The sequence below is a fragment of the Protopterus annectens genome, chromosome 2.part2 (genome assembly GCF_019279795.1).
Source record: "Protopterus annectens isolate FY-2018-M chromosome 2.part2, PAN1.0, whole genome shotgun sequence".
Taxonomy (NCBI): Eukaryota; Metazoa; Chordata; order Ceratodontiformes; family Protopteridae; genus Protopterus; species Protopterus annectens.
In genome coordinates this window covers 1,113,885,947-1,113,905,360 of record NC_056730.1, presented here as the reverse complement: position 1 = coordinate 1,113,905,360, position 19,414 = coordinate 1,113,885,947, and the positions used below count along the sequence as shown (strand labels likewise).

General features: G+C 38.6%; 1 protein-coding gene across 2 annotated transcripts in view; it reads left to right on the top strand.

Annotated features, from left to right (window-relative positions):
* UNC45B (unc-45 myosin chaperone B) overlaps nt 1–19,414 on the top strand; it is a 373,967-nt gene that overhangs the window by 245,064 nt on the left and 109,489 nt on the right. For both annotated transcript variants that reach the window (XM_044064331.1, XM_044064332.1), the window contains exon 13: nt 13,068–13,208. In XM_044064331.1, the coding sequence (XP_043920266.1) occupies nt 13,068–13,208 (141 nt within the window). The remainder of the gene's footprint in view (nt 1–13,067; nt 13,209–19,414) is intronic.

The window sequence follows — 19,414 nt, the reverse complement described above, 5'->3', positions numbered from 1 at the left end:
CCTCTAGGCTTAATCCTTCGGAACAAGGGTATGTAAACGAAAGAGAAGCCTTGAAAGTTAAGTTTATGGAGAGGGGTTATACTGAAGAGAGGATAGATGAGGCATGCACTACAGTTGATAGCCTGAGATCCACCAGAGCTAGATCCTATTTCTCTGAAACTGTCAATTCTCCTGCCCATGATAATGTTCCTAATATGGTGAACGTAAGAGTTCCCATGTTTTTTACTCAGGAAGTAGTAAAAATTAAGAATATAGTAGCAAAACATTGGGATATTTTATTGTCAGATGATGAGATTGGTAGAATTGTAGGTCCTAAACCTAATATGGTGTTCAAGAATAAACCTAATCTCAAGAGATTGTTATGTACACCTAAGTATAACTACCATAAGAGAAGGGTTAATCTAACGGACAGCAACACTTTACCATGTAGTACATGTAATCAGTGTGTATTTATAAGTAAGGACACAACGTTTGTGCATCCGATCACCAAGCGTGTCTTTTACTTCAATACATCCACTAACTGTAATAGTGATAATGTTGTCTATCTAGCTAGGTGCACGGCATGTACTGCGTTCTATGTCGAAAGACCAATCGGACACTCAAAGAACGTATAAGGGAACATACCTATCATATTAGGATAGGTTCTGACTTTAATGCTCTGACTAAGCATCATAAAGAACTGGGTATGGATCACAATTTTAAGTTTAGTGTTGTACAGAGGCTGGAAAGTAACCTTAGGGGTGGTGATATAATCAATCGGACCCTTGAATGTGAAACCCGATGGATTATTAGATGGAGGGCGGATGTGCCCCCTGGGCTTAATGACAAGGTTCATATTAAACCTTTTCTAAAGAGTAGGAGACTGTTTAGACCAAAGTAATTCCGTTTAAATGTTGTTTGAACGGATTTATACAGCTTGTATATTACATATTTGTTTATTATTTTTTATTCCCTTACATCTGTTATCTGGTCATCTGTTATAGTAATGCATTATATATAGGAATTTGTTTGTAGTGAAGTTTTATTTTTATTTTTTATTTTTATTATACATATGTCTTTTAGATGTATGTATCATTCAATTACATACATGTATTTATGGTGATATTTATAATATGTGTGTATGCATTTTTATGTAGTAATGTGGGATTTTAATTACTAATGTTTTGTAGTGCTTTGAAAATATATGCTCGGACTGTTAACCTTCCAACCAATGAGTTTGAAAGGAGGGCTATTTAAAGCTCAATTAATTATTTGTAATTTGTAAAAGTCTGATGAAGCCTTAGGGTGAAAGCACTTACTGATGTCGATCAAATAAAGCTTGTTTTACCAGAATTGAGTTCGTTTGGACTATCTGAATCTTTACAGCATTCTATTTGTCTATGTGGATTCACTTTGGAACTGAGGCCATTAGAAATCAGCGTTTTTCGTATGGTGATTAACTTTGTTTATTTTGCTTACACGCTGGTTTTGAACTCTGTCGGCTCGCTGTACATCGCTGTGTTATTATTTATATATATATATATATATATATATATATATATATATATATATATATATATATATTTATATATATATATATATATATATATATATATGGTTCCCATTCAGAATCCTGAAACATCATAAGCCTGAAAATCAAAATCCTGAAACCAAAAGCCTGAAAATTCAGAATCCTGAAAACTCAAAATCCTGAAAGCCCAAAATCCTGAAAGACCAAAATCCTGAAACTCAAAATCCTGAAAACACAAAATAGACATACTGATGTCATTGTGGCTTTGCTATTGTTAGCCCTGTGGTGTTAGGTCATGCGTTGGGGTCAGGTAAGTGTGCGGTTGGTTTTATGTTAGGGTTAGGCGGTTTAAGTGAGTTAGGGTTAGGCAGGTTAGGCATGTATGCAATAGTGACAAATATTGGGGTTAGGGCGGTTTAAGTGAGTTAGGGTTAGGGCGGGTCAGGTGAGTGTGCGATAGTGACGGACCTTAGGGTTAGGGTTAGGGTCAGGGTCAGTTGGTAGATATTAGTGTCTTTATAGTGACATATTAGCATTATTTGTGTTTTCAGGATTTTGAGTTTCAGGATTTTGGGCTTTCAGGATTTTGAGTTTTCAGGATTCTGAATTTTCAGGCTTTTGGTTTCAGGATTTTGATTTTCAGGCTTATGATGTTTCAGGCTTCTGAATGGGAACCATATATATATATAAGTCTACTTTATATGACTGAAATTGCACAAAATTGGACCTCTGATTATCAAAGAACAGAGGATCAAAGTTCTGAAATATTGAACCTACAAAAAAAAAAAATCTAAAACGTGACAACTTCTTGTTTCATGTTTTTCCATGGGGGCAAGCCCCCTGCACCCCCACACACACCCTGCTACTTAAATATACCAACTCTGAGATCACACTACATTGAATAGAACTGTAAAGTTCTCGTTTCCCATTGTAAGGCAATTTCCATTGACAAGGTTCGATATTTCAGAACTTTGATCCTCTGGTCCTCAATGATCAGAGGTCTGATGTTCTGCAATTTTGATCCGTTGAAGGGGACCTATATATATATATATATATATATATATATCTATATATATATATATATATATATATATATATATATATATATATATATATATATATATATATATATATATATATATATGTATGGGTCCCCTTCAGAAGGATGAACTTTTAAAAGCTCGACTTTCATATGGCTGAGACCTTATGATCAAACTTTTATAAGTTAGAATGGTCTGAATGGGGATCTCCATACAGCGCGGAATGGGAAGATTTCCCTTTACTGCAATGTAGTGAGATCCCAAAGTTGGTATATTTAAATAGCGGGGGGTCTAGGGATGTAGGGGGGCTTGACTCCCTGCTAGCACTGTTTAGGCTTTTTTTTGTTTATTTTTTTTTTCTTCACATTTTTGAACATTCAAATGTTTGATCATATGGTCTCGGCTATATGAAAGTCGAACATTTGGGTGTTCAAGTATGTGAAGTTGACCCCCCCCACACACATATATATATATATATATATATATATATATATATATATATATATATATATATATATACATCGTTATTGGCAGTGTTTACATCACAAAAATAAATGCAAAAAGGGGAGACCTAGTATGGAATGCTAGGGAATGCACCTGCAACTTGCACTGTGTGGGTTCTGTCTTTCAACCATTTTGCTATCCATCTTACTACAAATGGATCACTTTTTGAAGCACTTAGCTTCTGTATGATGCCGGCATGGAGAATGCTGTCATAGGCCTTAGCCAGGTCAAGATATACCCTGTGTACTGCACAGCCACCATTTTCAGCTCCGTAACCCTTTCAAATAAGTTTAACAGATTCAGTAGACAGGATTTACTCTTCACAAAGGCAAACTATTGGGGCTTAAGATTCTTGATATTGTAGTTCATGAGGGTCAGTTATAATACATTCCATGGCTTTGCAGATGAGGATTGTAATGCTTATGGGTCTGTAATTTCTTGGGTTAGTGTGTAAAACCACCCTTATGAGGGGGCATTGCCACTGTAGTGCACCACATATCAAGGACAATACCAATAGCTGAATTTAGGATAAACAGTTTGAGAAGTGTGTCTGCTTAACAGTATTAATTAAGCAACCAGATATAATTTTTGGATCCCATGGAGGATGTAGTTTTGGTTTTGGTTTAGTATGTTCAGTAAATGGTCTTTATAAACAATTAGAGGTGTAAGAGATATTTTAGTGCTTTGGATAGAAGTCTCGGTGGTAAACCGGACACTAAAATTATTTGCAAAGATACTGAGTCAGAATAGGAGGCATCATTATGAATAAGTTCAGAGCAATATAAGTGATTGTGTCTTAGTTTTTAACATGGCAAAAGAATGATTTATAATTGTATTTGCTTTCAGAGGCCAGACTAAGTTCATGGTCTTCTTTAATGGACCTGATAGTGTCTTTTTATAATGTTTTTCATATTATCATTTAGTAGAGGGTTTTTTAGATCAACTAAATAATTTAAGGAGGTTTTTCTTTTGTATAATTTATAGTTGTTATATGTTTCAGGATTTTTTTTTTTGCCTTTTTGAGGACTCCATGTTTCAATACCTAAATGAATAGGACCAGAATCATAGTACATAGATCTGCAAAACTCCTCTTAAGGAAAGGATCAGGATATAGACAGTTTAGAAGCTGGTAACAAAAACAGTACATGGTCTCCACCAGGCATCACATAAAGTATGTATATTCTTGAAGCAGCAAGACTGAAGAGGATACAGCAGAAGCATTTTCAAATATGTAATTTTTGGGGAATTGGAATGTAAAAAAGTCACTGTAATGCATTATATTCAAAATGGCTGAGCAAATGCCCATATATGAACAGTACTTTTTATCAAACTGAATGGATATATGCACTGGATGTACCACATAGATAAGTCAGGCTTTTGGAAGTCATACTAGAATACACCCAGTCCAGGACAGGTTCAATCCAACTAAGTCTACTTTGGAGTAAAACAAAAATAGTCTTCATTGCACGATTTCCAAAAACTAGCAACTACTAAAGCTAAGTAATCCTATGTAGAATATATAACATTGATACTTGCATAACTTGGTCCATGCATAATTCATTAGAGGAGTTCATGTGTTTTCTTTATCCTGATTCTTGGCTTAGCCAATGACTATCCAACAGTCCAACTTTCCACCAGTAAGAGGCATCCAGTTTTGGTCTATGGGAACAGGAATCAAAGAGATATAGCAAACCTTTCCAAAGTGAACAAATTGGAAGGGTGCTCTTCCTTGCCTGATCAAATTCAAGGAAAGTTTTGGCTTCACACTTATGCTACCAGATCACTTTTCTTTCTATTGTCACATCTTTTTAACAAATGTGATCTCAGGCTCTTTTATGGAAAAATCACACACAGACATGGGAAATCTTCGGCTGCATGTTACAACATTAAATTACCCTCTCCCCTTTTTTAATAAGGGTAGCAAGCTTGGTACTTGCTACAGCAAACATAAGAGGCATGCAATGTTGTAGTGCATGGGCTTCACGTTTACACTCAAAAATAATTAAAAAAAAAAAAAAAGACTGGCTTGTTGAGCAGCTTTTGGATGTCAGAAAGCTGCTTAACAAGCTTTTATTAAGCACCTCTCACCACTGCTTAGTTCTAGTTTCAAGCTCAAAAATTAACAGCAGTCAGCAGCCACCAGACAGAAACTGTTAGCATTTACCTCCGATCCTTTTCTTAGAAACTCTGGTTGAAGTGTTTTAACAGCTTTGTAATCTCCCCTCCACTCTTCTGTGATGGCTGCTGTCCATTCGGCAGTGGTAAGAGTGTTAATAGCTTTCACAGTGGTAAAACACTAAGTGCTAGTACACTTTTTCTCCACCTGTTGGAGTACATAGAAGCAGGTAAAGCTCCATTCACTACAAAGAATTAAGATCAGGTCTGCAGTGTTCTCACCTTATGTATTAATTTGAACTGCCTTTGTTGTCGGGCACCTGCAGATTCTGTGTACAACCATCTGCAGGCAATGATTAATTTACATTGCAGGTGTCCTGTGCTTTCATCTTTTCTTCATATATGTTGGGGATACTTATCATTAAAGCTGATTGTATCTTAGAAGGTTTGTGGTTTATTTTATTGTGGTAGTATGTGCACGTTGCAGATCACATGTTTGTTATGCTAAATAAGCTACACTGCATATGATGCTCTACATTACCTGTGATAACATGATCATTTCAGCTTGCTATGAAATATCTCAGATAAATTGCATGGCTTTGCTTGCTAAATTGAATATATCAGTACCTTGTCTGCATGAGTACATCCTGGGATATAGTGAGACAACTCAGAGAGATTGAGCCTTTGTTTCTCAGTGCCTTTACCCATCCATATGGCAGCAAGTACTGACTCTTAGTTTTGTGGAGCAAATCCTTTCCTTGCAGTAATCGTGAGCCATTGGTAACCCCAGTATGAGAGTCAGCTGAATCCACACTCGACATGTTTTGGCTCAAAGATGCATACTGGTTGTAAGCCCCTTGATATAGTTCTATAAAGTGACACTAGTGTGGTCCACATAAAAGACATAAGAAGTGTAAGATACAGTCCCCATGTGCCCAGTAGTATGACATAGCTTGTTATACTCTTGCATGTATCACATTCTACATCATAGTTGATCTGTTATTTGGGTTTTGATGTTTGAGTCCTCATCACTATTCAAATGATGCACATGGTGACAGTGTGTATTTAATAAGTACTAAAAAAATTCACTTGGCTAGGTGGGTTGGTATTTCAAATACGGGATTAGGGGGATCAGGCAGTTTAAGTTTTGATACAGATTCAAACATGTACATTAGTTTTGTAAGGTAGGTTTGTTGTGTTGTCCTCCAGATCAAACAAAGTGTGTGGATTTGTGTGTGTGTATGTGTGTGTGTGTGTGTGTGTGTGTGTGTGTGTGTGTGTGTGTGTGTGTGGTAGCAGCAGCTGTTGACAACCATTTACTGCAGTCCTGCTTACTTCTTTATAAGGGCATGCTTTGAGCTTTCACCCTAGGTTACTTCTGAAGCCCTGAAATGCTGGTCAGCCTACTGTGACCTTTAGAGACACACAAACAATTTCTTAAACTTGGCAATTATGTTTGCAGCAAAAGCTGCAGTAAGATGGGTCCTGCTATATAATACATCTGAGAATTAGGACACTGGATTTTTTCTCCTTTTTAGTTAGGCTACTCAGTATACAACATTCTGTGGAAATGACTCGCGCTATCATGAAACGTGTTTGATATAACCACTTGACTGAATTTTACTGCTTTAAAATCAGAATAACAGAATATATACACAGACATTTGTTGTTTATACACAGGCAACTGTTGTGATACAAACTGTTTCAGCTTTACTTTCTAGATTTTTTCTTTTACATTATGTACAATATGGGCTATTGATAAGCACAGCATGAAGGCTGTATAAATGCAAACTGCAAACTTTGTTTAGTATACAGTGAATTATTGCCAATATATTTCCAAACATGGACTGTGGCAAAGAAGAGCAGCGTACAGAAGTCAGTCGACTTCTATGAATGGTGCACTGATGCAAACAGTACATGCTGGTATGCTAAGAACAGCGGTACTTCATATGTAGGGAGGAGCTGTGTGGTATGTCAGCACCACATGGCACAACCAGCATCAGCAACACATTGAGGAAGTAAGGAACTGTATACCGTGCTACACTGCTCTTCTCATTTCTGATGTACTCCACTGTCATGTGTAAGAGCATAAGAGTGATTCCTGAAAAAATGCACGATACTGCAGTCACGGCCATATTATGGTAATGAGGAGATTGTGGGTAGGACATTTCCTATTTCATAGAGAAGTTCTAACTGCAGCTCTGATATACTGCACTGTATGATGAGCAACCTGTCTTTCAGGAAGCGGCGTTGCTGAACTGAGAAGTACAACGCCATCTGCATATATCAGCTGTTGTCCTATAGGCTATCCCATTAATACCAGCCTGTGTGCAAATGCTGTTATGTCTGTAAATCACATGAGATTTGGGGAAGGGGACCTTTACATGTGAACAACTTATAAAGAGTAAGGCTAGACACTTGAGGGGAGGGGAGGACTGTATACCAGGCCTTATCCACCCATGTACCTTTGTCTATGAACCCTTTAGGGCTTTGCTATACCATTGTACAGTGTTCCTGTCCAGCTTCGTGAAATACAATGTTTATGAATCCCACCCAGTGTTTATTTTATTATGTAGAATACATGCAATGTAATAATAGGAAAAGACTATAAATCTAGACCTGTGGATGGGAGATCGTAGGTTTACCCCGGGAATCATCTCTGTGTCACTGCTGGACAGAGGCACAACAAACTAATGGGCACAGTATTTTTTCATATAAGGGGTGGCGTAAGCCACAAAAATTTGGGCTAGGCTTATAAATGCCTTAGGGCAGATAGCCTAGTATAAACCTATGAACCTAAGAATGGATAAATAGCATGCAGATTTATAAAGAGCTTTGCCTTCTCTTTTGATTGTAATTCTGACATAGGACTCAGTATTATTTATTAGTTCAGTTTGTATAACTCTTATGTTGTAAAATAGAAGGAAATATTGTTTGAAAATGGGAAGACCTGATGGATTTTAGAGAAGGATTTGGTCAAGTCTGACGTGTCTACTGACTCACTTTATTACCAAACTACTTTTTATTATCTTTTTCTTTTCCTGGTGCTGTATGAGTGTTACTCTCATTCTGCTGATCAGTTTGGCTATAGATCTAGCAAGTCTCTATCCTTTCCCCACAGTTTCCTGCAATTTCATTTAACATTTTTGGCCATTTTTATCATATATGTTTTTTTGTTCCTGGCTAGGCCTACCCAGTGGCTCCACTATGTTAACCCAGCTTACATTTTTGTTCCAATTAGAGGCAAGATCCGACATCCCCACACCAAATAAGAGTTCTATGATCCATCTGATCCTGCCTGGCATGCCTTATTAGTCTATTTGCTCTCCCATGATGGGAATAAGGTTGTAGGAAGTGGGCTACCTTGTCAGGGTGTTAGTTCAGTCTCCCCTCCCCAGTGAAGCATCCTCCATTTCTTATGGTGGCTGTTCTGCAAACTGTAGGAGGTCTACCACCAGACACTCCTTCAGTTCACATGCATGTATGCAGGCAGCTTGTGCTCCAAGTCCTGGACTTTGAAAGTGTAACACCAGCTTAAAGCATCAATCCACATGGACCTTTCTCAGACTTATCCCAGGAGCAATGTCTGGTTAAGTGACTTGCTTAGAGTCACAAAGCAGGCAAATGGAGTCTGACAGAATCAAACTTTGGACTACAGAAAGCAAGTTATTAAGCAAGCAATAATGCCTGACAGGGTATGAGTAATGAAGTAATGTGTAATTAACACTTGCCCAGGGGAGTTCTGAGGCCCAGTGCTGCAGATGGAGGTCCTCTACATCCCTGCAAGGGCATTAATTACACAGTAACACACACCCTGGAGGGCATTATTTCACTTAGAAAATTGTCTCGATGTAAAATTGTTGTGTTTTACTTACTTATTTATATATTTTTGTTACTATTTTTTTATATATATTTGATGTGAAATAGTTCCTCTGCCTAATGTTTCAAAGTTGGTGCAGTATATGTAAATGCTGTAAGAGGAAGTATTTTCCATCACTATATCATTTTTAAAAATATGTAGCTATTTGCTTTATTTATTTTTTGGTCCCTTACTGCCAAAATGTGTGGTTTCTAGCCAGTCATTGGGGAATGAAGTCATTAAATAATGACATGCATTTGACTTTCAGACTTTTCCTTCAGAAAATTCATATTAACACAAATCCTGTTATTTAACTTACTTTGCAATTTTTGTAAGTACAACATTTAAAATCTACTCCTAGTTTGAGCCTTTGTTCCCCTTTTATTTCAGGCTTTATCCAGACTTCGTGAGCCAAAAGGTTGAGGGTGCGCAAACCTCTTATCTGCTGCTGCCAGTTGGGTCAATCATCTCACTGTCTGCACCTCTCTGTCCCTCTCTCTGTCACACACACACACACACACACACACACACACACACACACACACACACACACACACACACACACACACACACACACGCACACACACTTGCACTTCAGAAAGATGCATGCTAACACAAGTCCTATTATTGAAGTAACTTTATTTTTTAAGAGAATATGTTCCTTTTTGATCCTTTGTTCCCCCATTATTTTAGGGTTTATCCAGTTAACTTGATCTAAGAGGTGAGGTGTATGTCAATGCTGCTGTTGAACGATCGCTGTCACTTATACACACCTCGCTTTTATGCACACATTCATACACAGGCAGAAACAAACACAAAAACATAAATATACACACACACAAACATAAACATACACCCACACACTTTTTCTGTTATACTTCGTTTTTCCACTCACTAAACAGCAAAAGCACATGTAGCGTGTAATATAATGGCTCGATCAATCTTGGTTTCACTCACATGCATGCATCACACACTCACACACACACACACACACACACACACACACACACACACACACACACACACACACACACACACACACACACATACACACACACACACTTGCACTTCAGAAAGATGCATGCTAACACAAGTCCTCTTATTGAAGTAACTTTATTTTTTAAGAGAATATGTTCCTTTTTGATCCTTTGCTCCCCCATTATTTTAGGGTTTATCCAGTTAACTTGATCTAAGAGGTGAGGTGTATGTCAGTGCTGCTGTTGAACGATCGCTGTCACTTACACACACCTCGCTTTCATGCACACATTCATACACAGACAGAAACAAACACAAAAACATAAATATACACACACACAAACATAAACATACACCCACACACTTTTTCTGTTATACTTCGTTTTTCCACTCGCTAAACAGCAAAAGCACGTGTAGCGTGTAATATAATGGCTTGATCAATCTTGGTTTCACTCACATGCATGCATCACACACACAGACATAAACACACACACTTTTGTTTTTTTAGTTTTCTTTTTTTGAATATATTTTACACTCACTAAACCGTAGAAGTGCTTCTTAGTGAGCATAAAATAATGGTGGCCGTTAGTTTTTTTTTTTTTTCAGTCCAAACTACATGGCAGCTTGATATGTTGCCTTGAAGTGGTGGACTCATTTTTCAGCGGGCATTTCTTGTACATTAATACCCTGCTGGAGAATGTTCATTTTCCAATCAGGGTGCTAATATACTCTTTGCCTATTCTATAATAGTTAATAGTTTATAGACTCAATCCCATATAAAGTGCAATCATAAAATGTCACAAACATTTGAGCATGAATAGTGAAGGTTACAAACATCTTGAAAAAAAAGAATTTTGGTTGCAAAGACAAGTCTCCTGCACTCTCACACCCAGTTCTGAGATTATTGTATTTTAGGGAAAGAGAAATCCCCAGTATACCAAAGTCTCAGTCTTTAAATGCAAATACCACTCTTTGCACATTACTAATCACATATAAAACTTCTGGTAAACAGTGTGTCAAATGCAAACATGATTTTTTTCATTTACTATACAATGGAGTAATAGAATGTTAAAATGTTTGAGTATGGTTGCTTTTAGATCAGAAGCACATAGTTCAATAGCACTGAATGTATACTACAAAAACTGGTGCAACAGGTCTTGAAACAGCATTACATTGACTTGTCCTTAAAATTTGATTGCATTGTTGCTTATTTCATGATATTATATATACTAATTGATTAACAGCATCACTTTAAATGATAGTTAGCTGTTTCATTTGTTGTCTTTTTGGAGCATTTCTCTTTGGATCTCCTTTGAAAATGGTTTCTGTCTTCTGCCTAGCCAGGCTATCAAGTCAACAAATTATAAATACATACATTAGTAAGTAAGCATGGAAATAAATAAATAAAATAAAAGATTTCCTCATAGTTTTATATTACACAAATGGAGACTGAGGGAATGAAATTCAAGCTTATAAATTAAAGACCATTAGCAGATTATAGTCTTCCTCCTCTATGCTGTACTTCCAGTGTTGTCAGAAACGTGGTAAATATTTCTTTGTAACTTTAACAATTCTAAATGTGTAAAGAATACATTTTCAACATTTTGTCTGCAGGAGTCCTACTCTATGAACTGTTCTGCTGTCATTACACTGCTCCATCATGAAGGGTGATTTCACACACACATTCAGTTTAATAATTACAAATGACTGTTTATCATGCAATAGCTCAGCGACAATCTTATACTTTATCAGGTGGTACCATAAGGTGAATACCTTTAACATATCTGGAAAATATTTGTACTTGCCAAACTTACATAGATATCTTAAATCTCATGGCTATATGCTTTATAACCTTTGCAGTTTCTGATATTTTGCTGATATTTGATGTAAAACATAAATAACAATTTATGTTGAAAATAGCTGCAGTCTTGTTTAAAATCAAAATATTTCGTCAGAACCAAGAGCAACCTTTGTTAGGACTACTACTTTCCATCAAAAACATAATTAAATAAATGACTTTGTTACCTAGACTAGACAGTTTAGCTGTAATAAATATAAAATAATATAGATAATGTTATAAGTGCAGTAAGGGAGTTGGAGGTATGTTTGGTACTGATATTATTGCATTTCCAGTGGTTATACAATGTTCCTAGGAATGCAGAAGTATCTGTAGCTTGCAAACTCTTTCATGTCTTAGGTTTTGCTTAGGTATCTGTCTGGTAATATAGTGTAAGAGTGATAAGTCAGCCCACTGGCTTTTGGGGAGCAGTACATACATTCTGTGTAAATGCCTCATTTGTGGAAACATCCTTGGTATTAACGTGTGCTCTAAGAGTGAGGTGCTAGAACAGCTGGGCTTTGGCTTTCCTCTTTCAGAAGGTGGACCTGGATTCTATAGCTTTTGTCTTCTAGTTGAGGCCCAGATAGGAGGTAACATCTGCAAGACAAACATATAAATAGTGTAAGAATCAACACCTGTGTCACATAGACAGAAGCATGCTATGATGTGTTTATTTTAATGCATGTTTGTGCAGAAGAGACTGATGGTGGATAAGCACAAAATAACCTAACTGCAGCATTACGGTTACTGCTTATTTTTTATTCCTGCCATGTAGTGTAAGATCTTTGTTTTGCTAGCGTTCATGTTCTCCCCTGAAGAAGAGCAATCCAACCTGTCAAGTGTCATTCCTGGTTATAGCCAATCAGCACATGACCAGGCACTGCAGACAACTGATGGAGGCAGATAAGGCTACAACATTAGTGGTGGAGACTGAAAATTGTTATTGTAGGAGTGGTAATGTATTATGAGGAGGTATAGCTTTATGATGTAGATTAGCTCATGTGATCATTTTATTTTATTTTACAACTGATAAATGTTAATCATTTAAAGGTGACTGTACAAGATGAAATGGGTACATGTAGACAAAGCAGAATTGTATAAAACAGTGCTTATATTGTTTCAGATATATACACCAGTAGTAACGTTTATCAGTTACTGCCTTTCACAGCTGGTTATATTGCACGCGCTCATCTTCTCTGCTTCTCATGATGCTTTCCTTCACAGACTACTGACAAGACCATCCTGTATGCAGTTGCTAATACACTTGTAAACTGTACTAACAGTTATGATGTGAAGGAGGTCGTCCCTGAAATGGTACAGTTGGCCAAGTTCTCCAAGCAGCATGTTCCTGAGGAGCACCCAAAGGTAAGAAGTTCATGGGTTTTGTAAAGGTTCAAAACACCATTCAGCAGCCCTAGAAAGCTATGTTTAGTGAGGTAATGCATTTAATTCTGTAATTCCCTGAAAATGTTGTGCTGTGCTACAGGGAATGCCATAGTTCAATAGCACTCTGGCATCATTTACTTACTGTTCTGTGACATGCCATTTATTTTATTAATTTTAAGTTTCATAATATTGCTTTGCCACCACTATTTATCATATTATTAAACCAAAGAAGGAAGGTGAATTTCATATAGTTTTCATACATTGCTATAGGCTGTGTAACCTGTCCCACTTTCATGAAACAGTTTGTGTTGCTAAGCTCAAGAATCCTGAGCTTGCATATGATATGCATGCATCCATCCATCCTTTCATCCATCCATCCAGCCAGCCAACCAGCCACAAACTTTTTCCCCATTTTTGCAGATGTGGTTGGGGTGCCACATCAGCAGTGAAATGCACCTTTAATTTCATGAAAATCTTGGTAGACCAGTTGCAGTACTTTTTACTCAGAAAAAGATGTTAAAAGTATTTCAGTTTAACTGTAGTTACAGAAGAAGAGTGCATCCACAGAAGTATAATGGCAGTAAATATCTGCTAAACTATGTCTCAGATTATTTAAGAGTTATTTAGCGGGTTCTGATCTCTATACAAGACAGACAAAAATGTAGCTCGGTCAGTACAAAAATGTCAGAAGTCATTTCCAGTGCCAAATAGTCACAGGAATGGAATATTGGCAACCTCCTTGGAAGCAGGTAGTTTACGTTGGTAAAATAATCCAGTGGCCAAAAAGCACTCAACCATGGTAATTAACAACTATATCTACAACCCTATTCTGTGCACACCATAGTTACACTGTTGAAGAAGTCTGTCATATATTTTTGACATGACAGTTTTCATACTGCAACTACTGGCTTATAGGTTGGTGTTTTGACCACTCCTTCTCAATGTTCATGTCAGTAGCATTGCAAATGGTGGAACAGGGACAATTTTTTAAAAGAATGTTCATAATCCCTGCATGTGGATCATCTTCTTTTTGTACAGTCTTGAATTAAGTGTGATGAGTCCCCTTCCCAAAACAAAAACATGATTTAAACTGCCCCAATACTTCAGTGCTCCCTTTTTTGCACTTACTGTGACAGCACTTGCTAAAAATGCGAAATTCCTTTCTTACCTTGTAATCAAAAACACACTTCCAAAGCTCCATTATACACTTTAAGTTCATGTAAACAGTTTGACAACAGTCGAAGAAGATGTTTTTAATTTTTTTCTAAAATTTCCATTGCTCTAAATTGCTCTATCATTGTTTAGGCTGCATATTTATATTTGTAAGCAGATAGCTCTACTCTGGTGCAGAGAAACTTTTTTTAATGTCACAGACCAGTGACAAGTGCAGTACCACATGGTTCAGTCCTGGGTCCTCTCCTGTTTGGTATCTACTTCTGTGAAGTACAGGCTAACACAGAAGGTCTTTGGCTAATGAAGTTTGCAGATGACTGCAAACTAGGAGCCATAATCGAAACTCCTAACGATGCGGACATCCTACAAAAGTGCCTCACTTAGACAGATGCCTGGTGTCATGGCCTCAAGCTCAATGCCAAAAAGTGGCATGCCATCCCTTTTGGTAAAAACTCTGTACCCATGAACTACCACATAGGCGGTAGTCTACTTAACACCAAAAGTGTGATAAGAGACCTTGGGACACAGGTAGACAGTAGTCTCTCTTTTGATAATCACATCACCACAGTAGTCAGGAAATCTTGTACATGGCACACCTCATCACAAAACGTTTCTAATCCAGGAAAAAAGAGGTAATTGTTCCCCTCTACTCATCACTCATTAGACCCATTATAGAGTACAATGCCCCTTCTGGTATGTACTTCACAAGACATCTACAACAACTGGAAAGGCCACAGAAATACCTCAAAAAGAGGATTACCAGCCTCAGATGCCCTACGCAGACTGTCTCAAAAAACTCCAGCTTTACTCCATCACATATTGCCTACTCAGAGGCAATCTCTGCCTAACATACAAAGCTATGTCAAACCCAGAGCTGTTGGACATGCTCCACTTAGAGAAATTCCAATCCCTCCAAGCTACATGCTCTAGGAACCTAAACCTTGTCACCACAATAAACAGAACATACTGGAGGGATAGATTCCTGTCCCAGAGACTTCCCATACTCTGGAACAAACTACCTATCTATATCAAACAAAGCTCCTCATTAGCACTCTTCAAGAAAAATCATGATGATTGGATGGGAAATAGGAAATTCACCCAAGGGATCACTTCTGTGGCTCTGCTCGACAGGGGCACAGGAAAATAATTTTCTTGGGTGGAGAAAGCCAGGGTACCTTTTTGGCTAGGCTTATATAGACTGTAGAGCCAGTAGCCTAGTACCTACCTATGAACCTATGAACAATCATTATAAACTTCTTTGCTAGAGGAAATGTCTGAAATGATATATCATAGAATAACTCTTCCCAAATGTATTAAAATGCAAAAATCTTTCTCAATGTAACCCAAAGCAGAGTCAGATCATGGTCAAATGGGGACCTAGGAGAGTAATAGACCAAATCCCCCTGTGACTCCCCGCCACTGGCAACAGTAATCAAAGAGCCTCAGTCCTTATCACTGACACCAGTGGGGGATGTACATTGTGAGAATGACAGGTACACACACAGTATTTCCAGATGCAGCCTTCTGCATCAAGTGCAATTTCCCTTAAGAGTACACAGAGACCACAGTCAGTCTGGGGCTGGTTTCTCCCTATTTTTCCAGATCCCCAATAAGACTCCCCACTGGCACAGCTATAGAGTTGAGATCTCCTCTGAGTGGCTACGCCAAGGCCTCCAACACTCTCTGTCCAACCAGTGCTTCATGCCTCGGTCCAAGCAGCTGACACACACACTCTTGGAGATTTGTTTTACACACACACACACACACACACACACACACACACACACACACACACACACACGCATACACACAACTGGGAAAGGCTGGCACAGGTTTACTATCTATGACCCCTTTTGCCCAGACTATAAGGTAGTTATTACTGCCACCAGCCACCTCTTTATTAACTACTTTAAGGCCCTTAACAAAGGATGTCCAATCTTACTGTGTAATGTTACTATGAATTCAGATGGAAATTTGACCAAGAGCAAGGCTATTAGGAGTGGCCCACAGTATCACCAAATAAATATTCAAGTACTCTCAGAACTTAAATATTTCTAGACAGATCAGCCACAATGAAAGTTTTAAATATATTTAATAATAAATAATTAAATAACAAGACAATGCTAAATATATATGTACAGTGACATCAGAGTTCAAAATCACAGGAAATATTTAAAACAATATTGCAGGGCAGTCTGAAATAAATAAAGAAAAATATCTAAGCCAAGCTTTGCAAGATTCCTGACTATATCTAAGAGAATTACTATACTGTTCCGTAGACCTGCTTACTCATAGCAAGGCAGATGTGTGGTGAATGGATCTTGTCAGATCCAAGACAGAATACAGAATGCAGTCTCTCTCTCTCTCTTCTCTCTCTATCTCTCTCAGAGACTTCCCAAATTAATATCTCAAATACCTGGCATAGCTTGCAGAATGACATCATTTCTTGTCATCTGACTCTATTCCAGGTAAACCCCCCACTGCTGAAAGGTAGTAGTATTTAGCATTCATCTGTGAAAATACATAAACATCGGATCTTTTGGCAAATGATGAAAGTCGTAAACCAATTTAAATTATTCCTCCACATTTAAAGACAATACAGAAAACTTCTCTAGTACAGACATTATGTCTCCTGCTACACAGATAACATCTTTTTATTGTGTGTAAGTAATTTAATTTCAGCTATTTTACTGAAGTTTTGCACATTAACCTCCTGTGTTGCAGTTTCCCCTGTTAAAATATATACATTTAAACAAGTAAAATAGTGTATATACATTTCTGTTCTATTCTAGTAGGGTACACCGTGGATACATTTCAAACAGCATTTTGTAAAATACCTCTTCAGCACACAGGTCTGTACAAACCATCTTATATGACATACAGTTCTGATGCATTTATAACAAAAATATTTTATATGAATCATGTTGATATTCACAAATGACATATAATTATTTACACAATTCCAGCTAGCTGTGCTGGAAGTATCCCCTTTGTCACATTTCTTCTTTCCTCAAAGACTCAATCTAGTTTTTCAAGTGACCCTTGAGAAACATTGCTTACCCCATTTTCTGCCTTAAGATTTCTAGCTGTCTTGGCATTGCTGACCCCTGTACAGTGCTGCACTGTCCTGTCATATACCTGCAACTCTATGCTCCACCATAGTAATTTGGGATATTGCTGGCTGGTTCCCTGTAGCCATAGATTCCCCTCAGACTCCTCCTTCCTCCTACTGCAAATACTTAGCCCCAGGGCCTCCCTATTATGGTAAGGTTTCATGATGTTAACATGGTACAATTTGTGCCCCTGCCTCCTGCCTATCAGTTATGTCATGTAGTTAACAGCACTGACCTTCCTTACCACTTTGAAGGGTCCCTCCCAAGCTGCCTGCAGCTTATTGTGTCTGACAGGAATGAGAACCATTACCTGCTGCCCTACAGCATACTCTCTAGCTTGAGCATTCTTGTCATACCAGACCTTTTTCTGCTGTTGGGCTTCTGTCAGAATCTCCTGGCCCAAGCCCATGAGTTCCCTGAGCCTTGTCCTGATGTTTGGGACATATGCCAAAACAGACTCCTTGTGGGATTCACACTCAACCTCCCACTCATCACAAATCAAATCTAGAGGTCCCATCACCATATGCCTGTACAGCAACTCAAAGGGTGAAAGACCTGTGGATTCCTGTGCCACCCCGCTGTAAGCAAACAACAGATGGGGCAAATATTTGTCCCACTCCCTCTTAAACTGATCTGCAAATGCCCATAACATGGTCTTTAGTGTAGAGTTTAACCTCTCAACCAGACCATTAGTCTGGGGATGGTAGGGGGTGGTCTTTATGTGCTTCACCCCGCAGTGATTCCAGAGACAAGTCAGCAGGTCTGACATGAAATTGCCACCTCTGTCAGTCAGTATTTCTTTTGGGAAACTTACCCTGCTGAAAATCTCTAACAAGGCATTGCCACCTCTTCTGCCTCAATGGAGGACAGAGCCACTGCCTCAGGGTATCTGGTAGCATAATCTACTACCACTTGGATATACTTCTTCCCTGTGGAACTTGGTGTATTCAGAGGCCCCACAACATCTACAACTATCTCTGAAATGATTCCTCAGTCACAGGCAAAGTCATCAAAGGCGCTTTTCCATTGTCTCCTGCCTTGCCTACCTTTTGGTACTGCTCACAGGTGCTGCAGTACCCTGTTTCTTTCCTGGAAATCCCAGGCCAATAAATGTTCTGCATAATGTGTCTCTTTGTACACTTTATGCCCATATGACCTGCAAAGGGAATATCATGGGCTATGGCTAGAATTGCCAGGTGGTAGGCTCTGGGCACTACCAGCTGTTGTATTTTCTCACCGTTTAGCCCTCCCTCAGGGGTCCACTCTGTATACGGAAAGCTTTTGTCCCAGTATACAGATTCCCCCTTTCCTTGAGAATCAGGTGCCTCTCTGGCTACCTCCCTCAAGCCCTGTAATGTGGGGTCTGAGAGCTGAGTTTGTCTCAACTCACTCTTTGTAACCCTTCCCAGCTCCCCTTCCACAGTAAGTCTGGTATTCTCTGACAGCAGTGCCTCACTGTCAGCCTGGGTACTACTACTCACCTCTACCCTTGCAGTCACTCTGTCCAAGGGAACATCAGTACTCATGAGCAACTGTGGCTCACCTTCAGTCTCACTGCTACAGGGTAGCTCCCTCTCTGAAGTAACCACCTCACCAGTCCTGACTTTAAGTGTGCGGTCTGTCTGGGTCCCCTCCAGGCCACCAGACCCACATGCTTGTCTCCAAGCCTGACTGCATGTCACTTGATGCACACAAGGTACTGTATTATCAAAATCATTCCCTATCAGGACATCTGCAGGGATGGTTACTAGGCTAATGGCCCTGGGGCTCTTACAAGCCTAGCCAAGAGTTTAACCCCATAAAGAAACCACAGTCAGCACCTGTCACTCCTGTCAGTGAGGGACACAGGTGGAACCCATGGGACAGATTTGTGTTTTCCCATCCACTAATCAAGGTTGC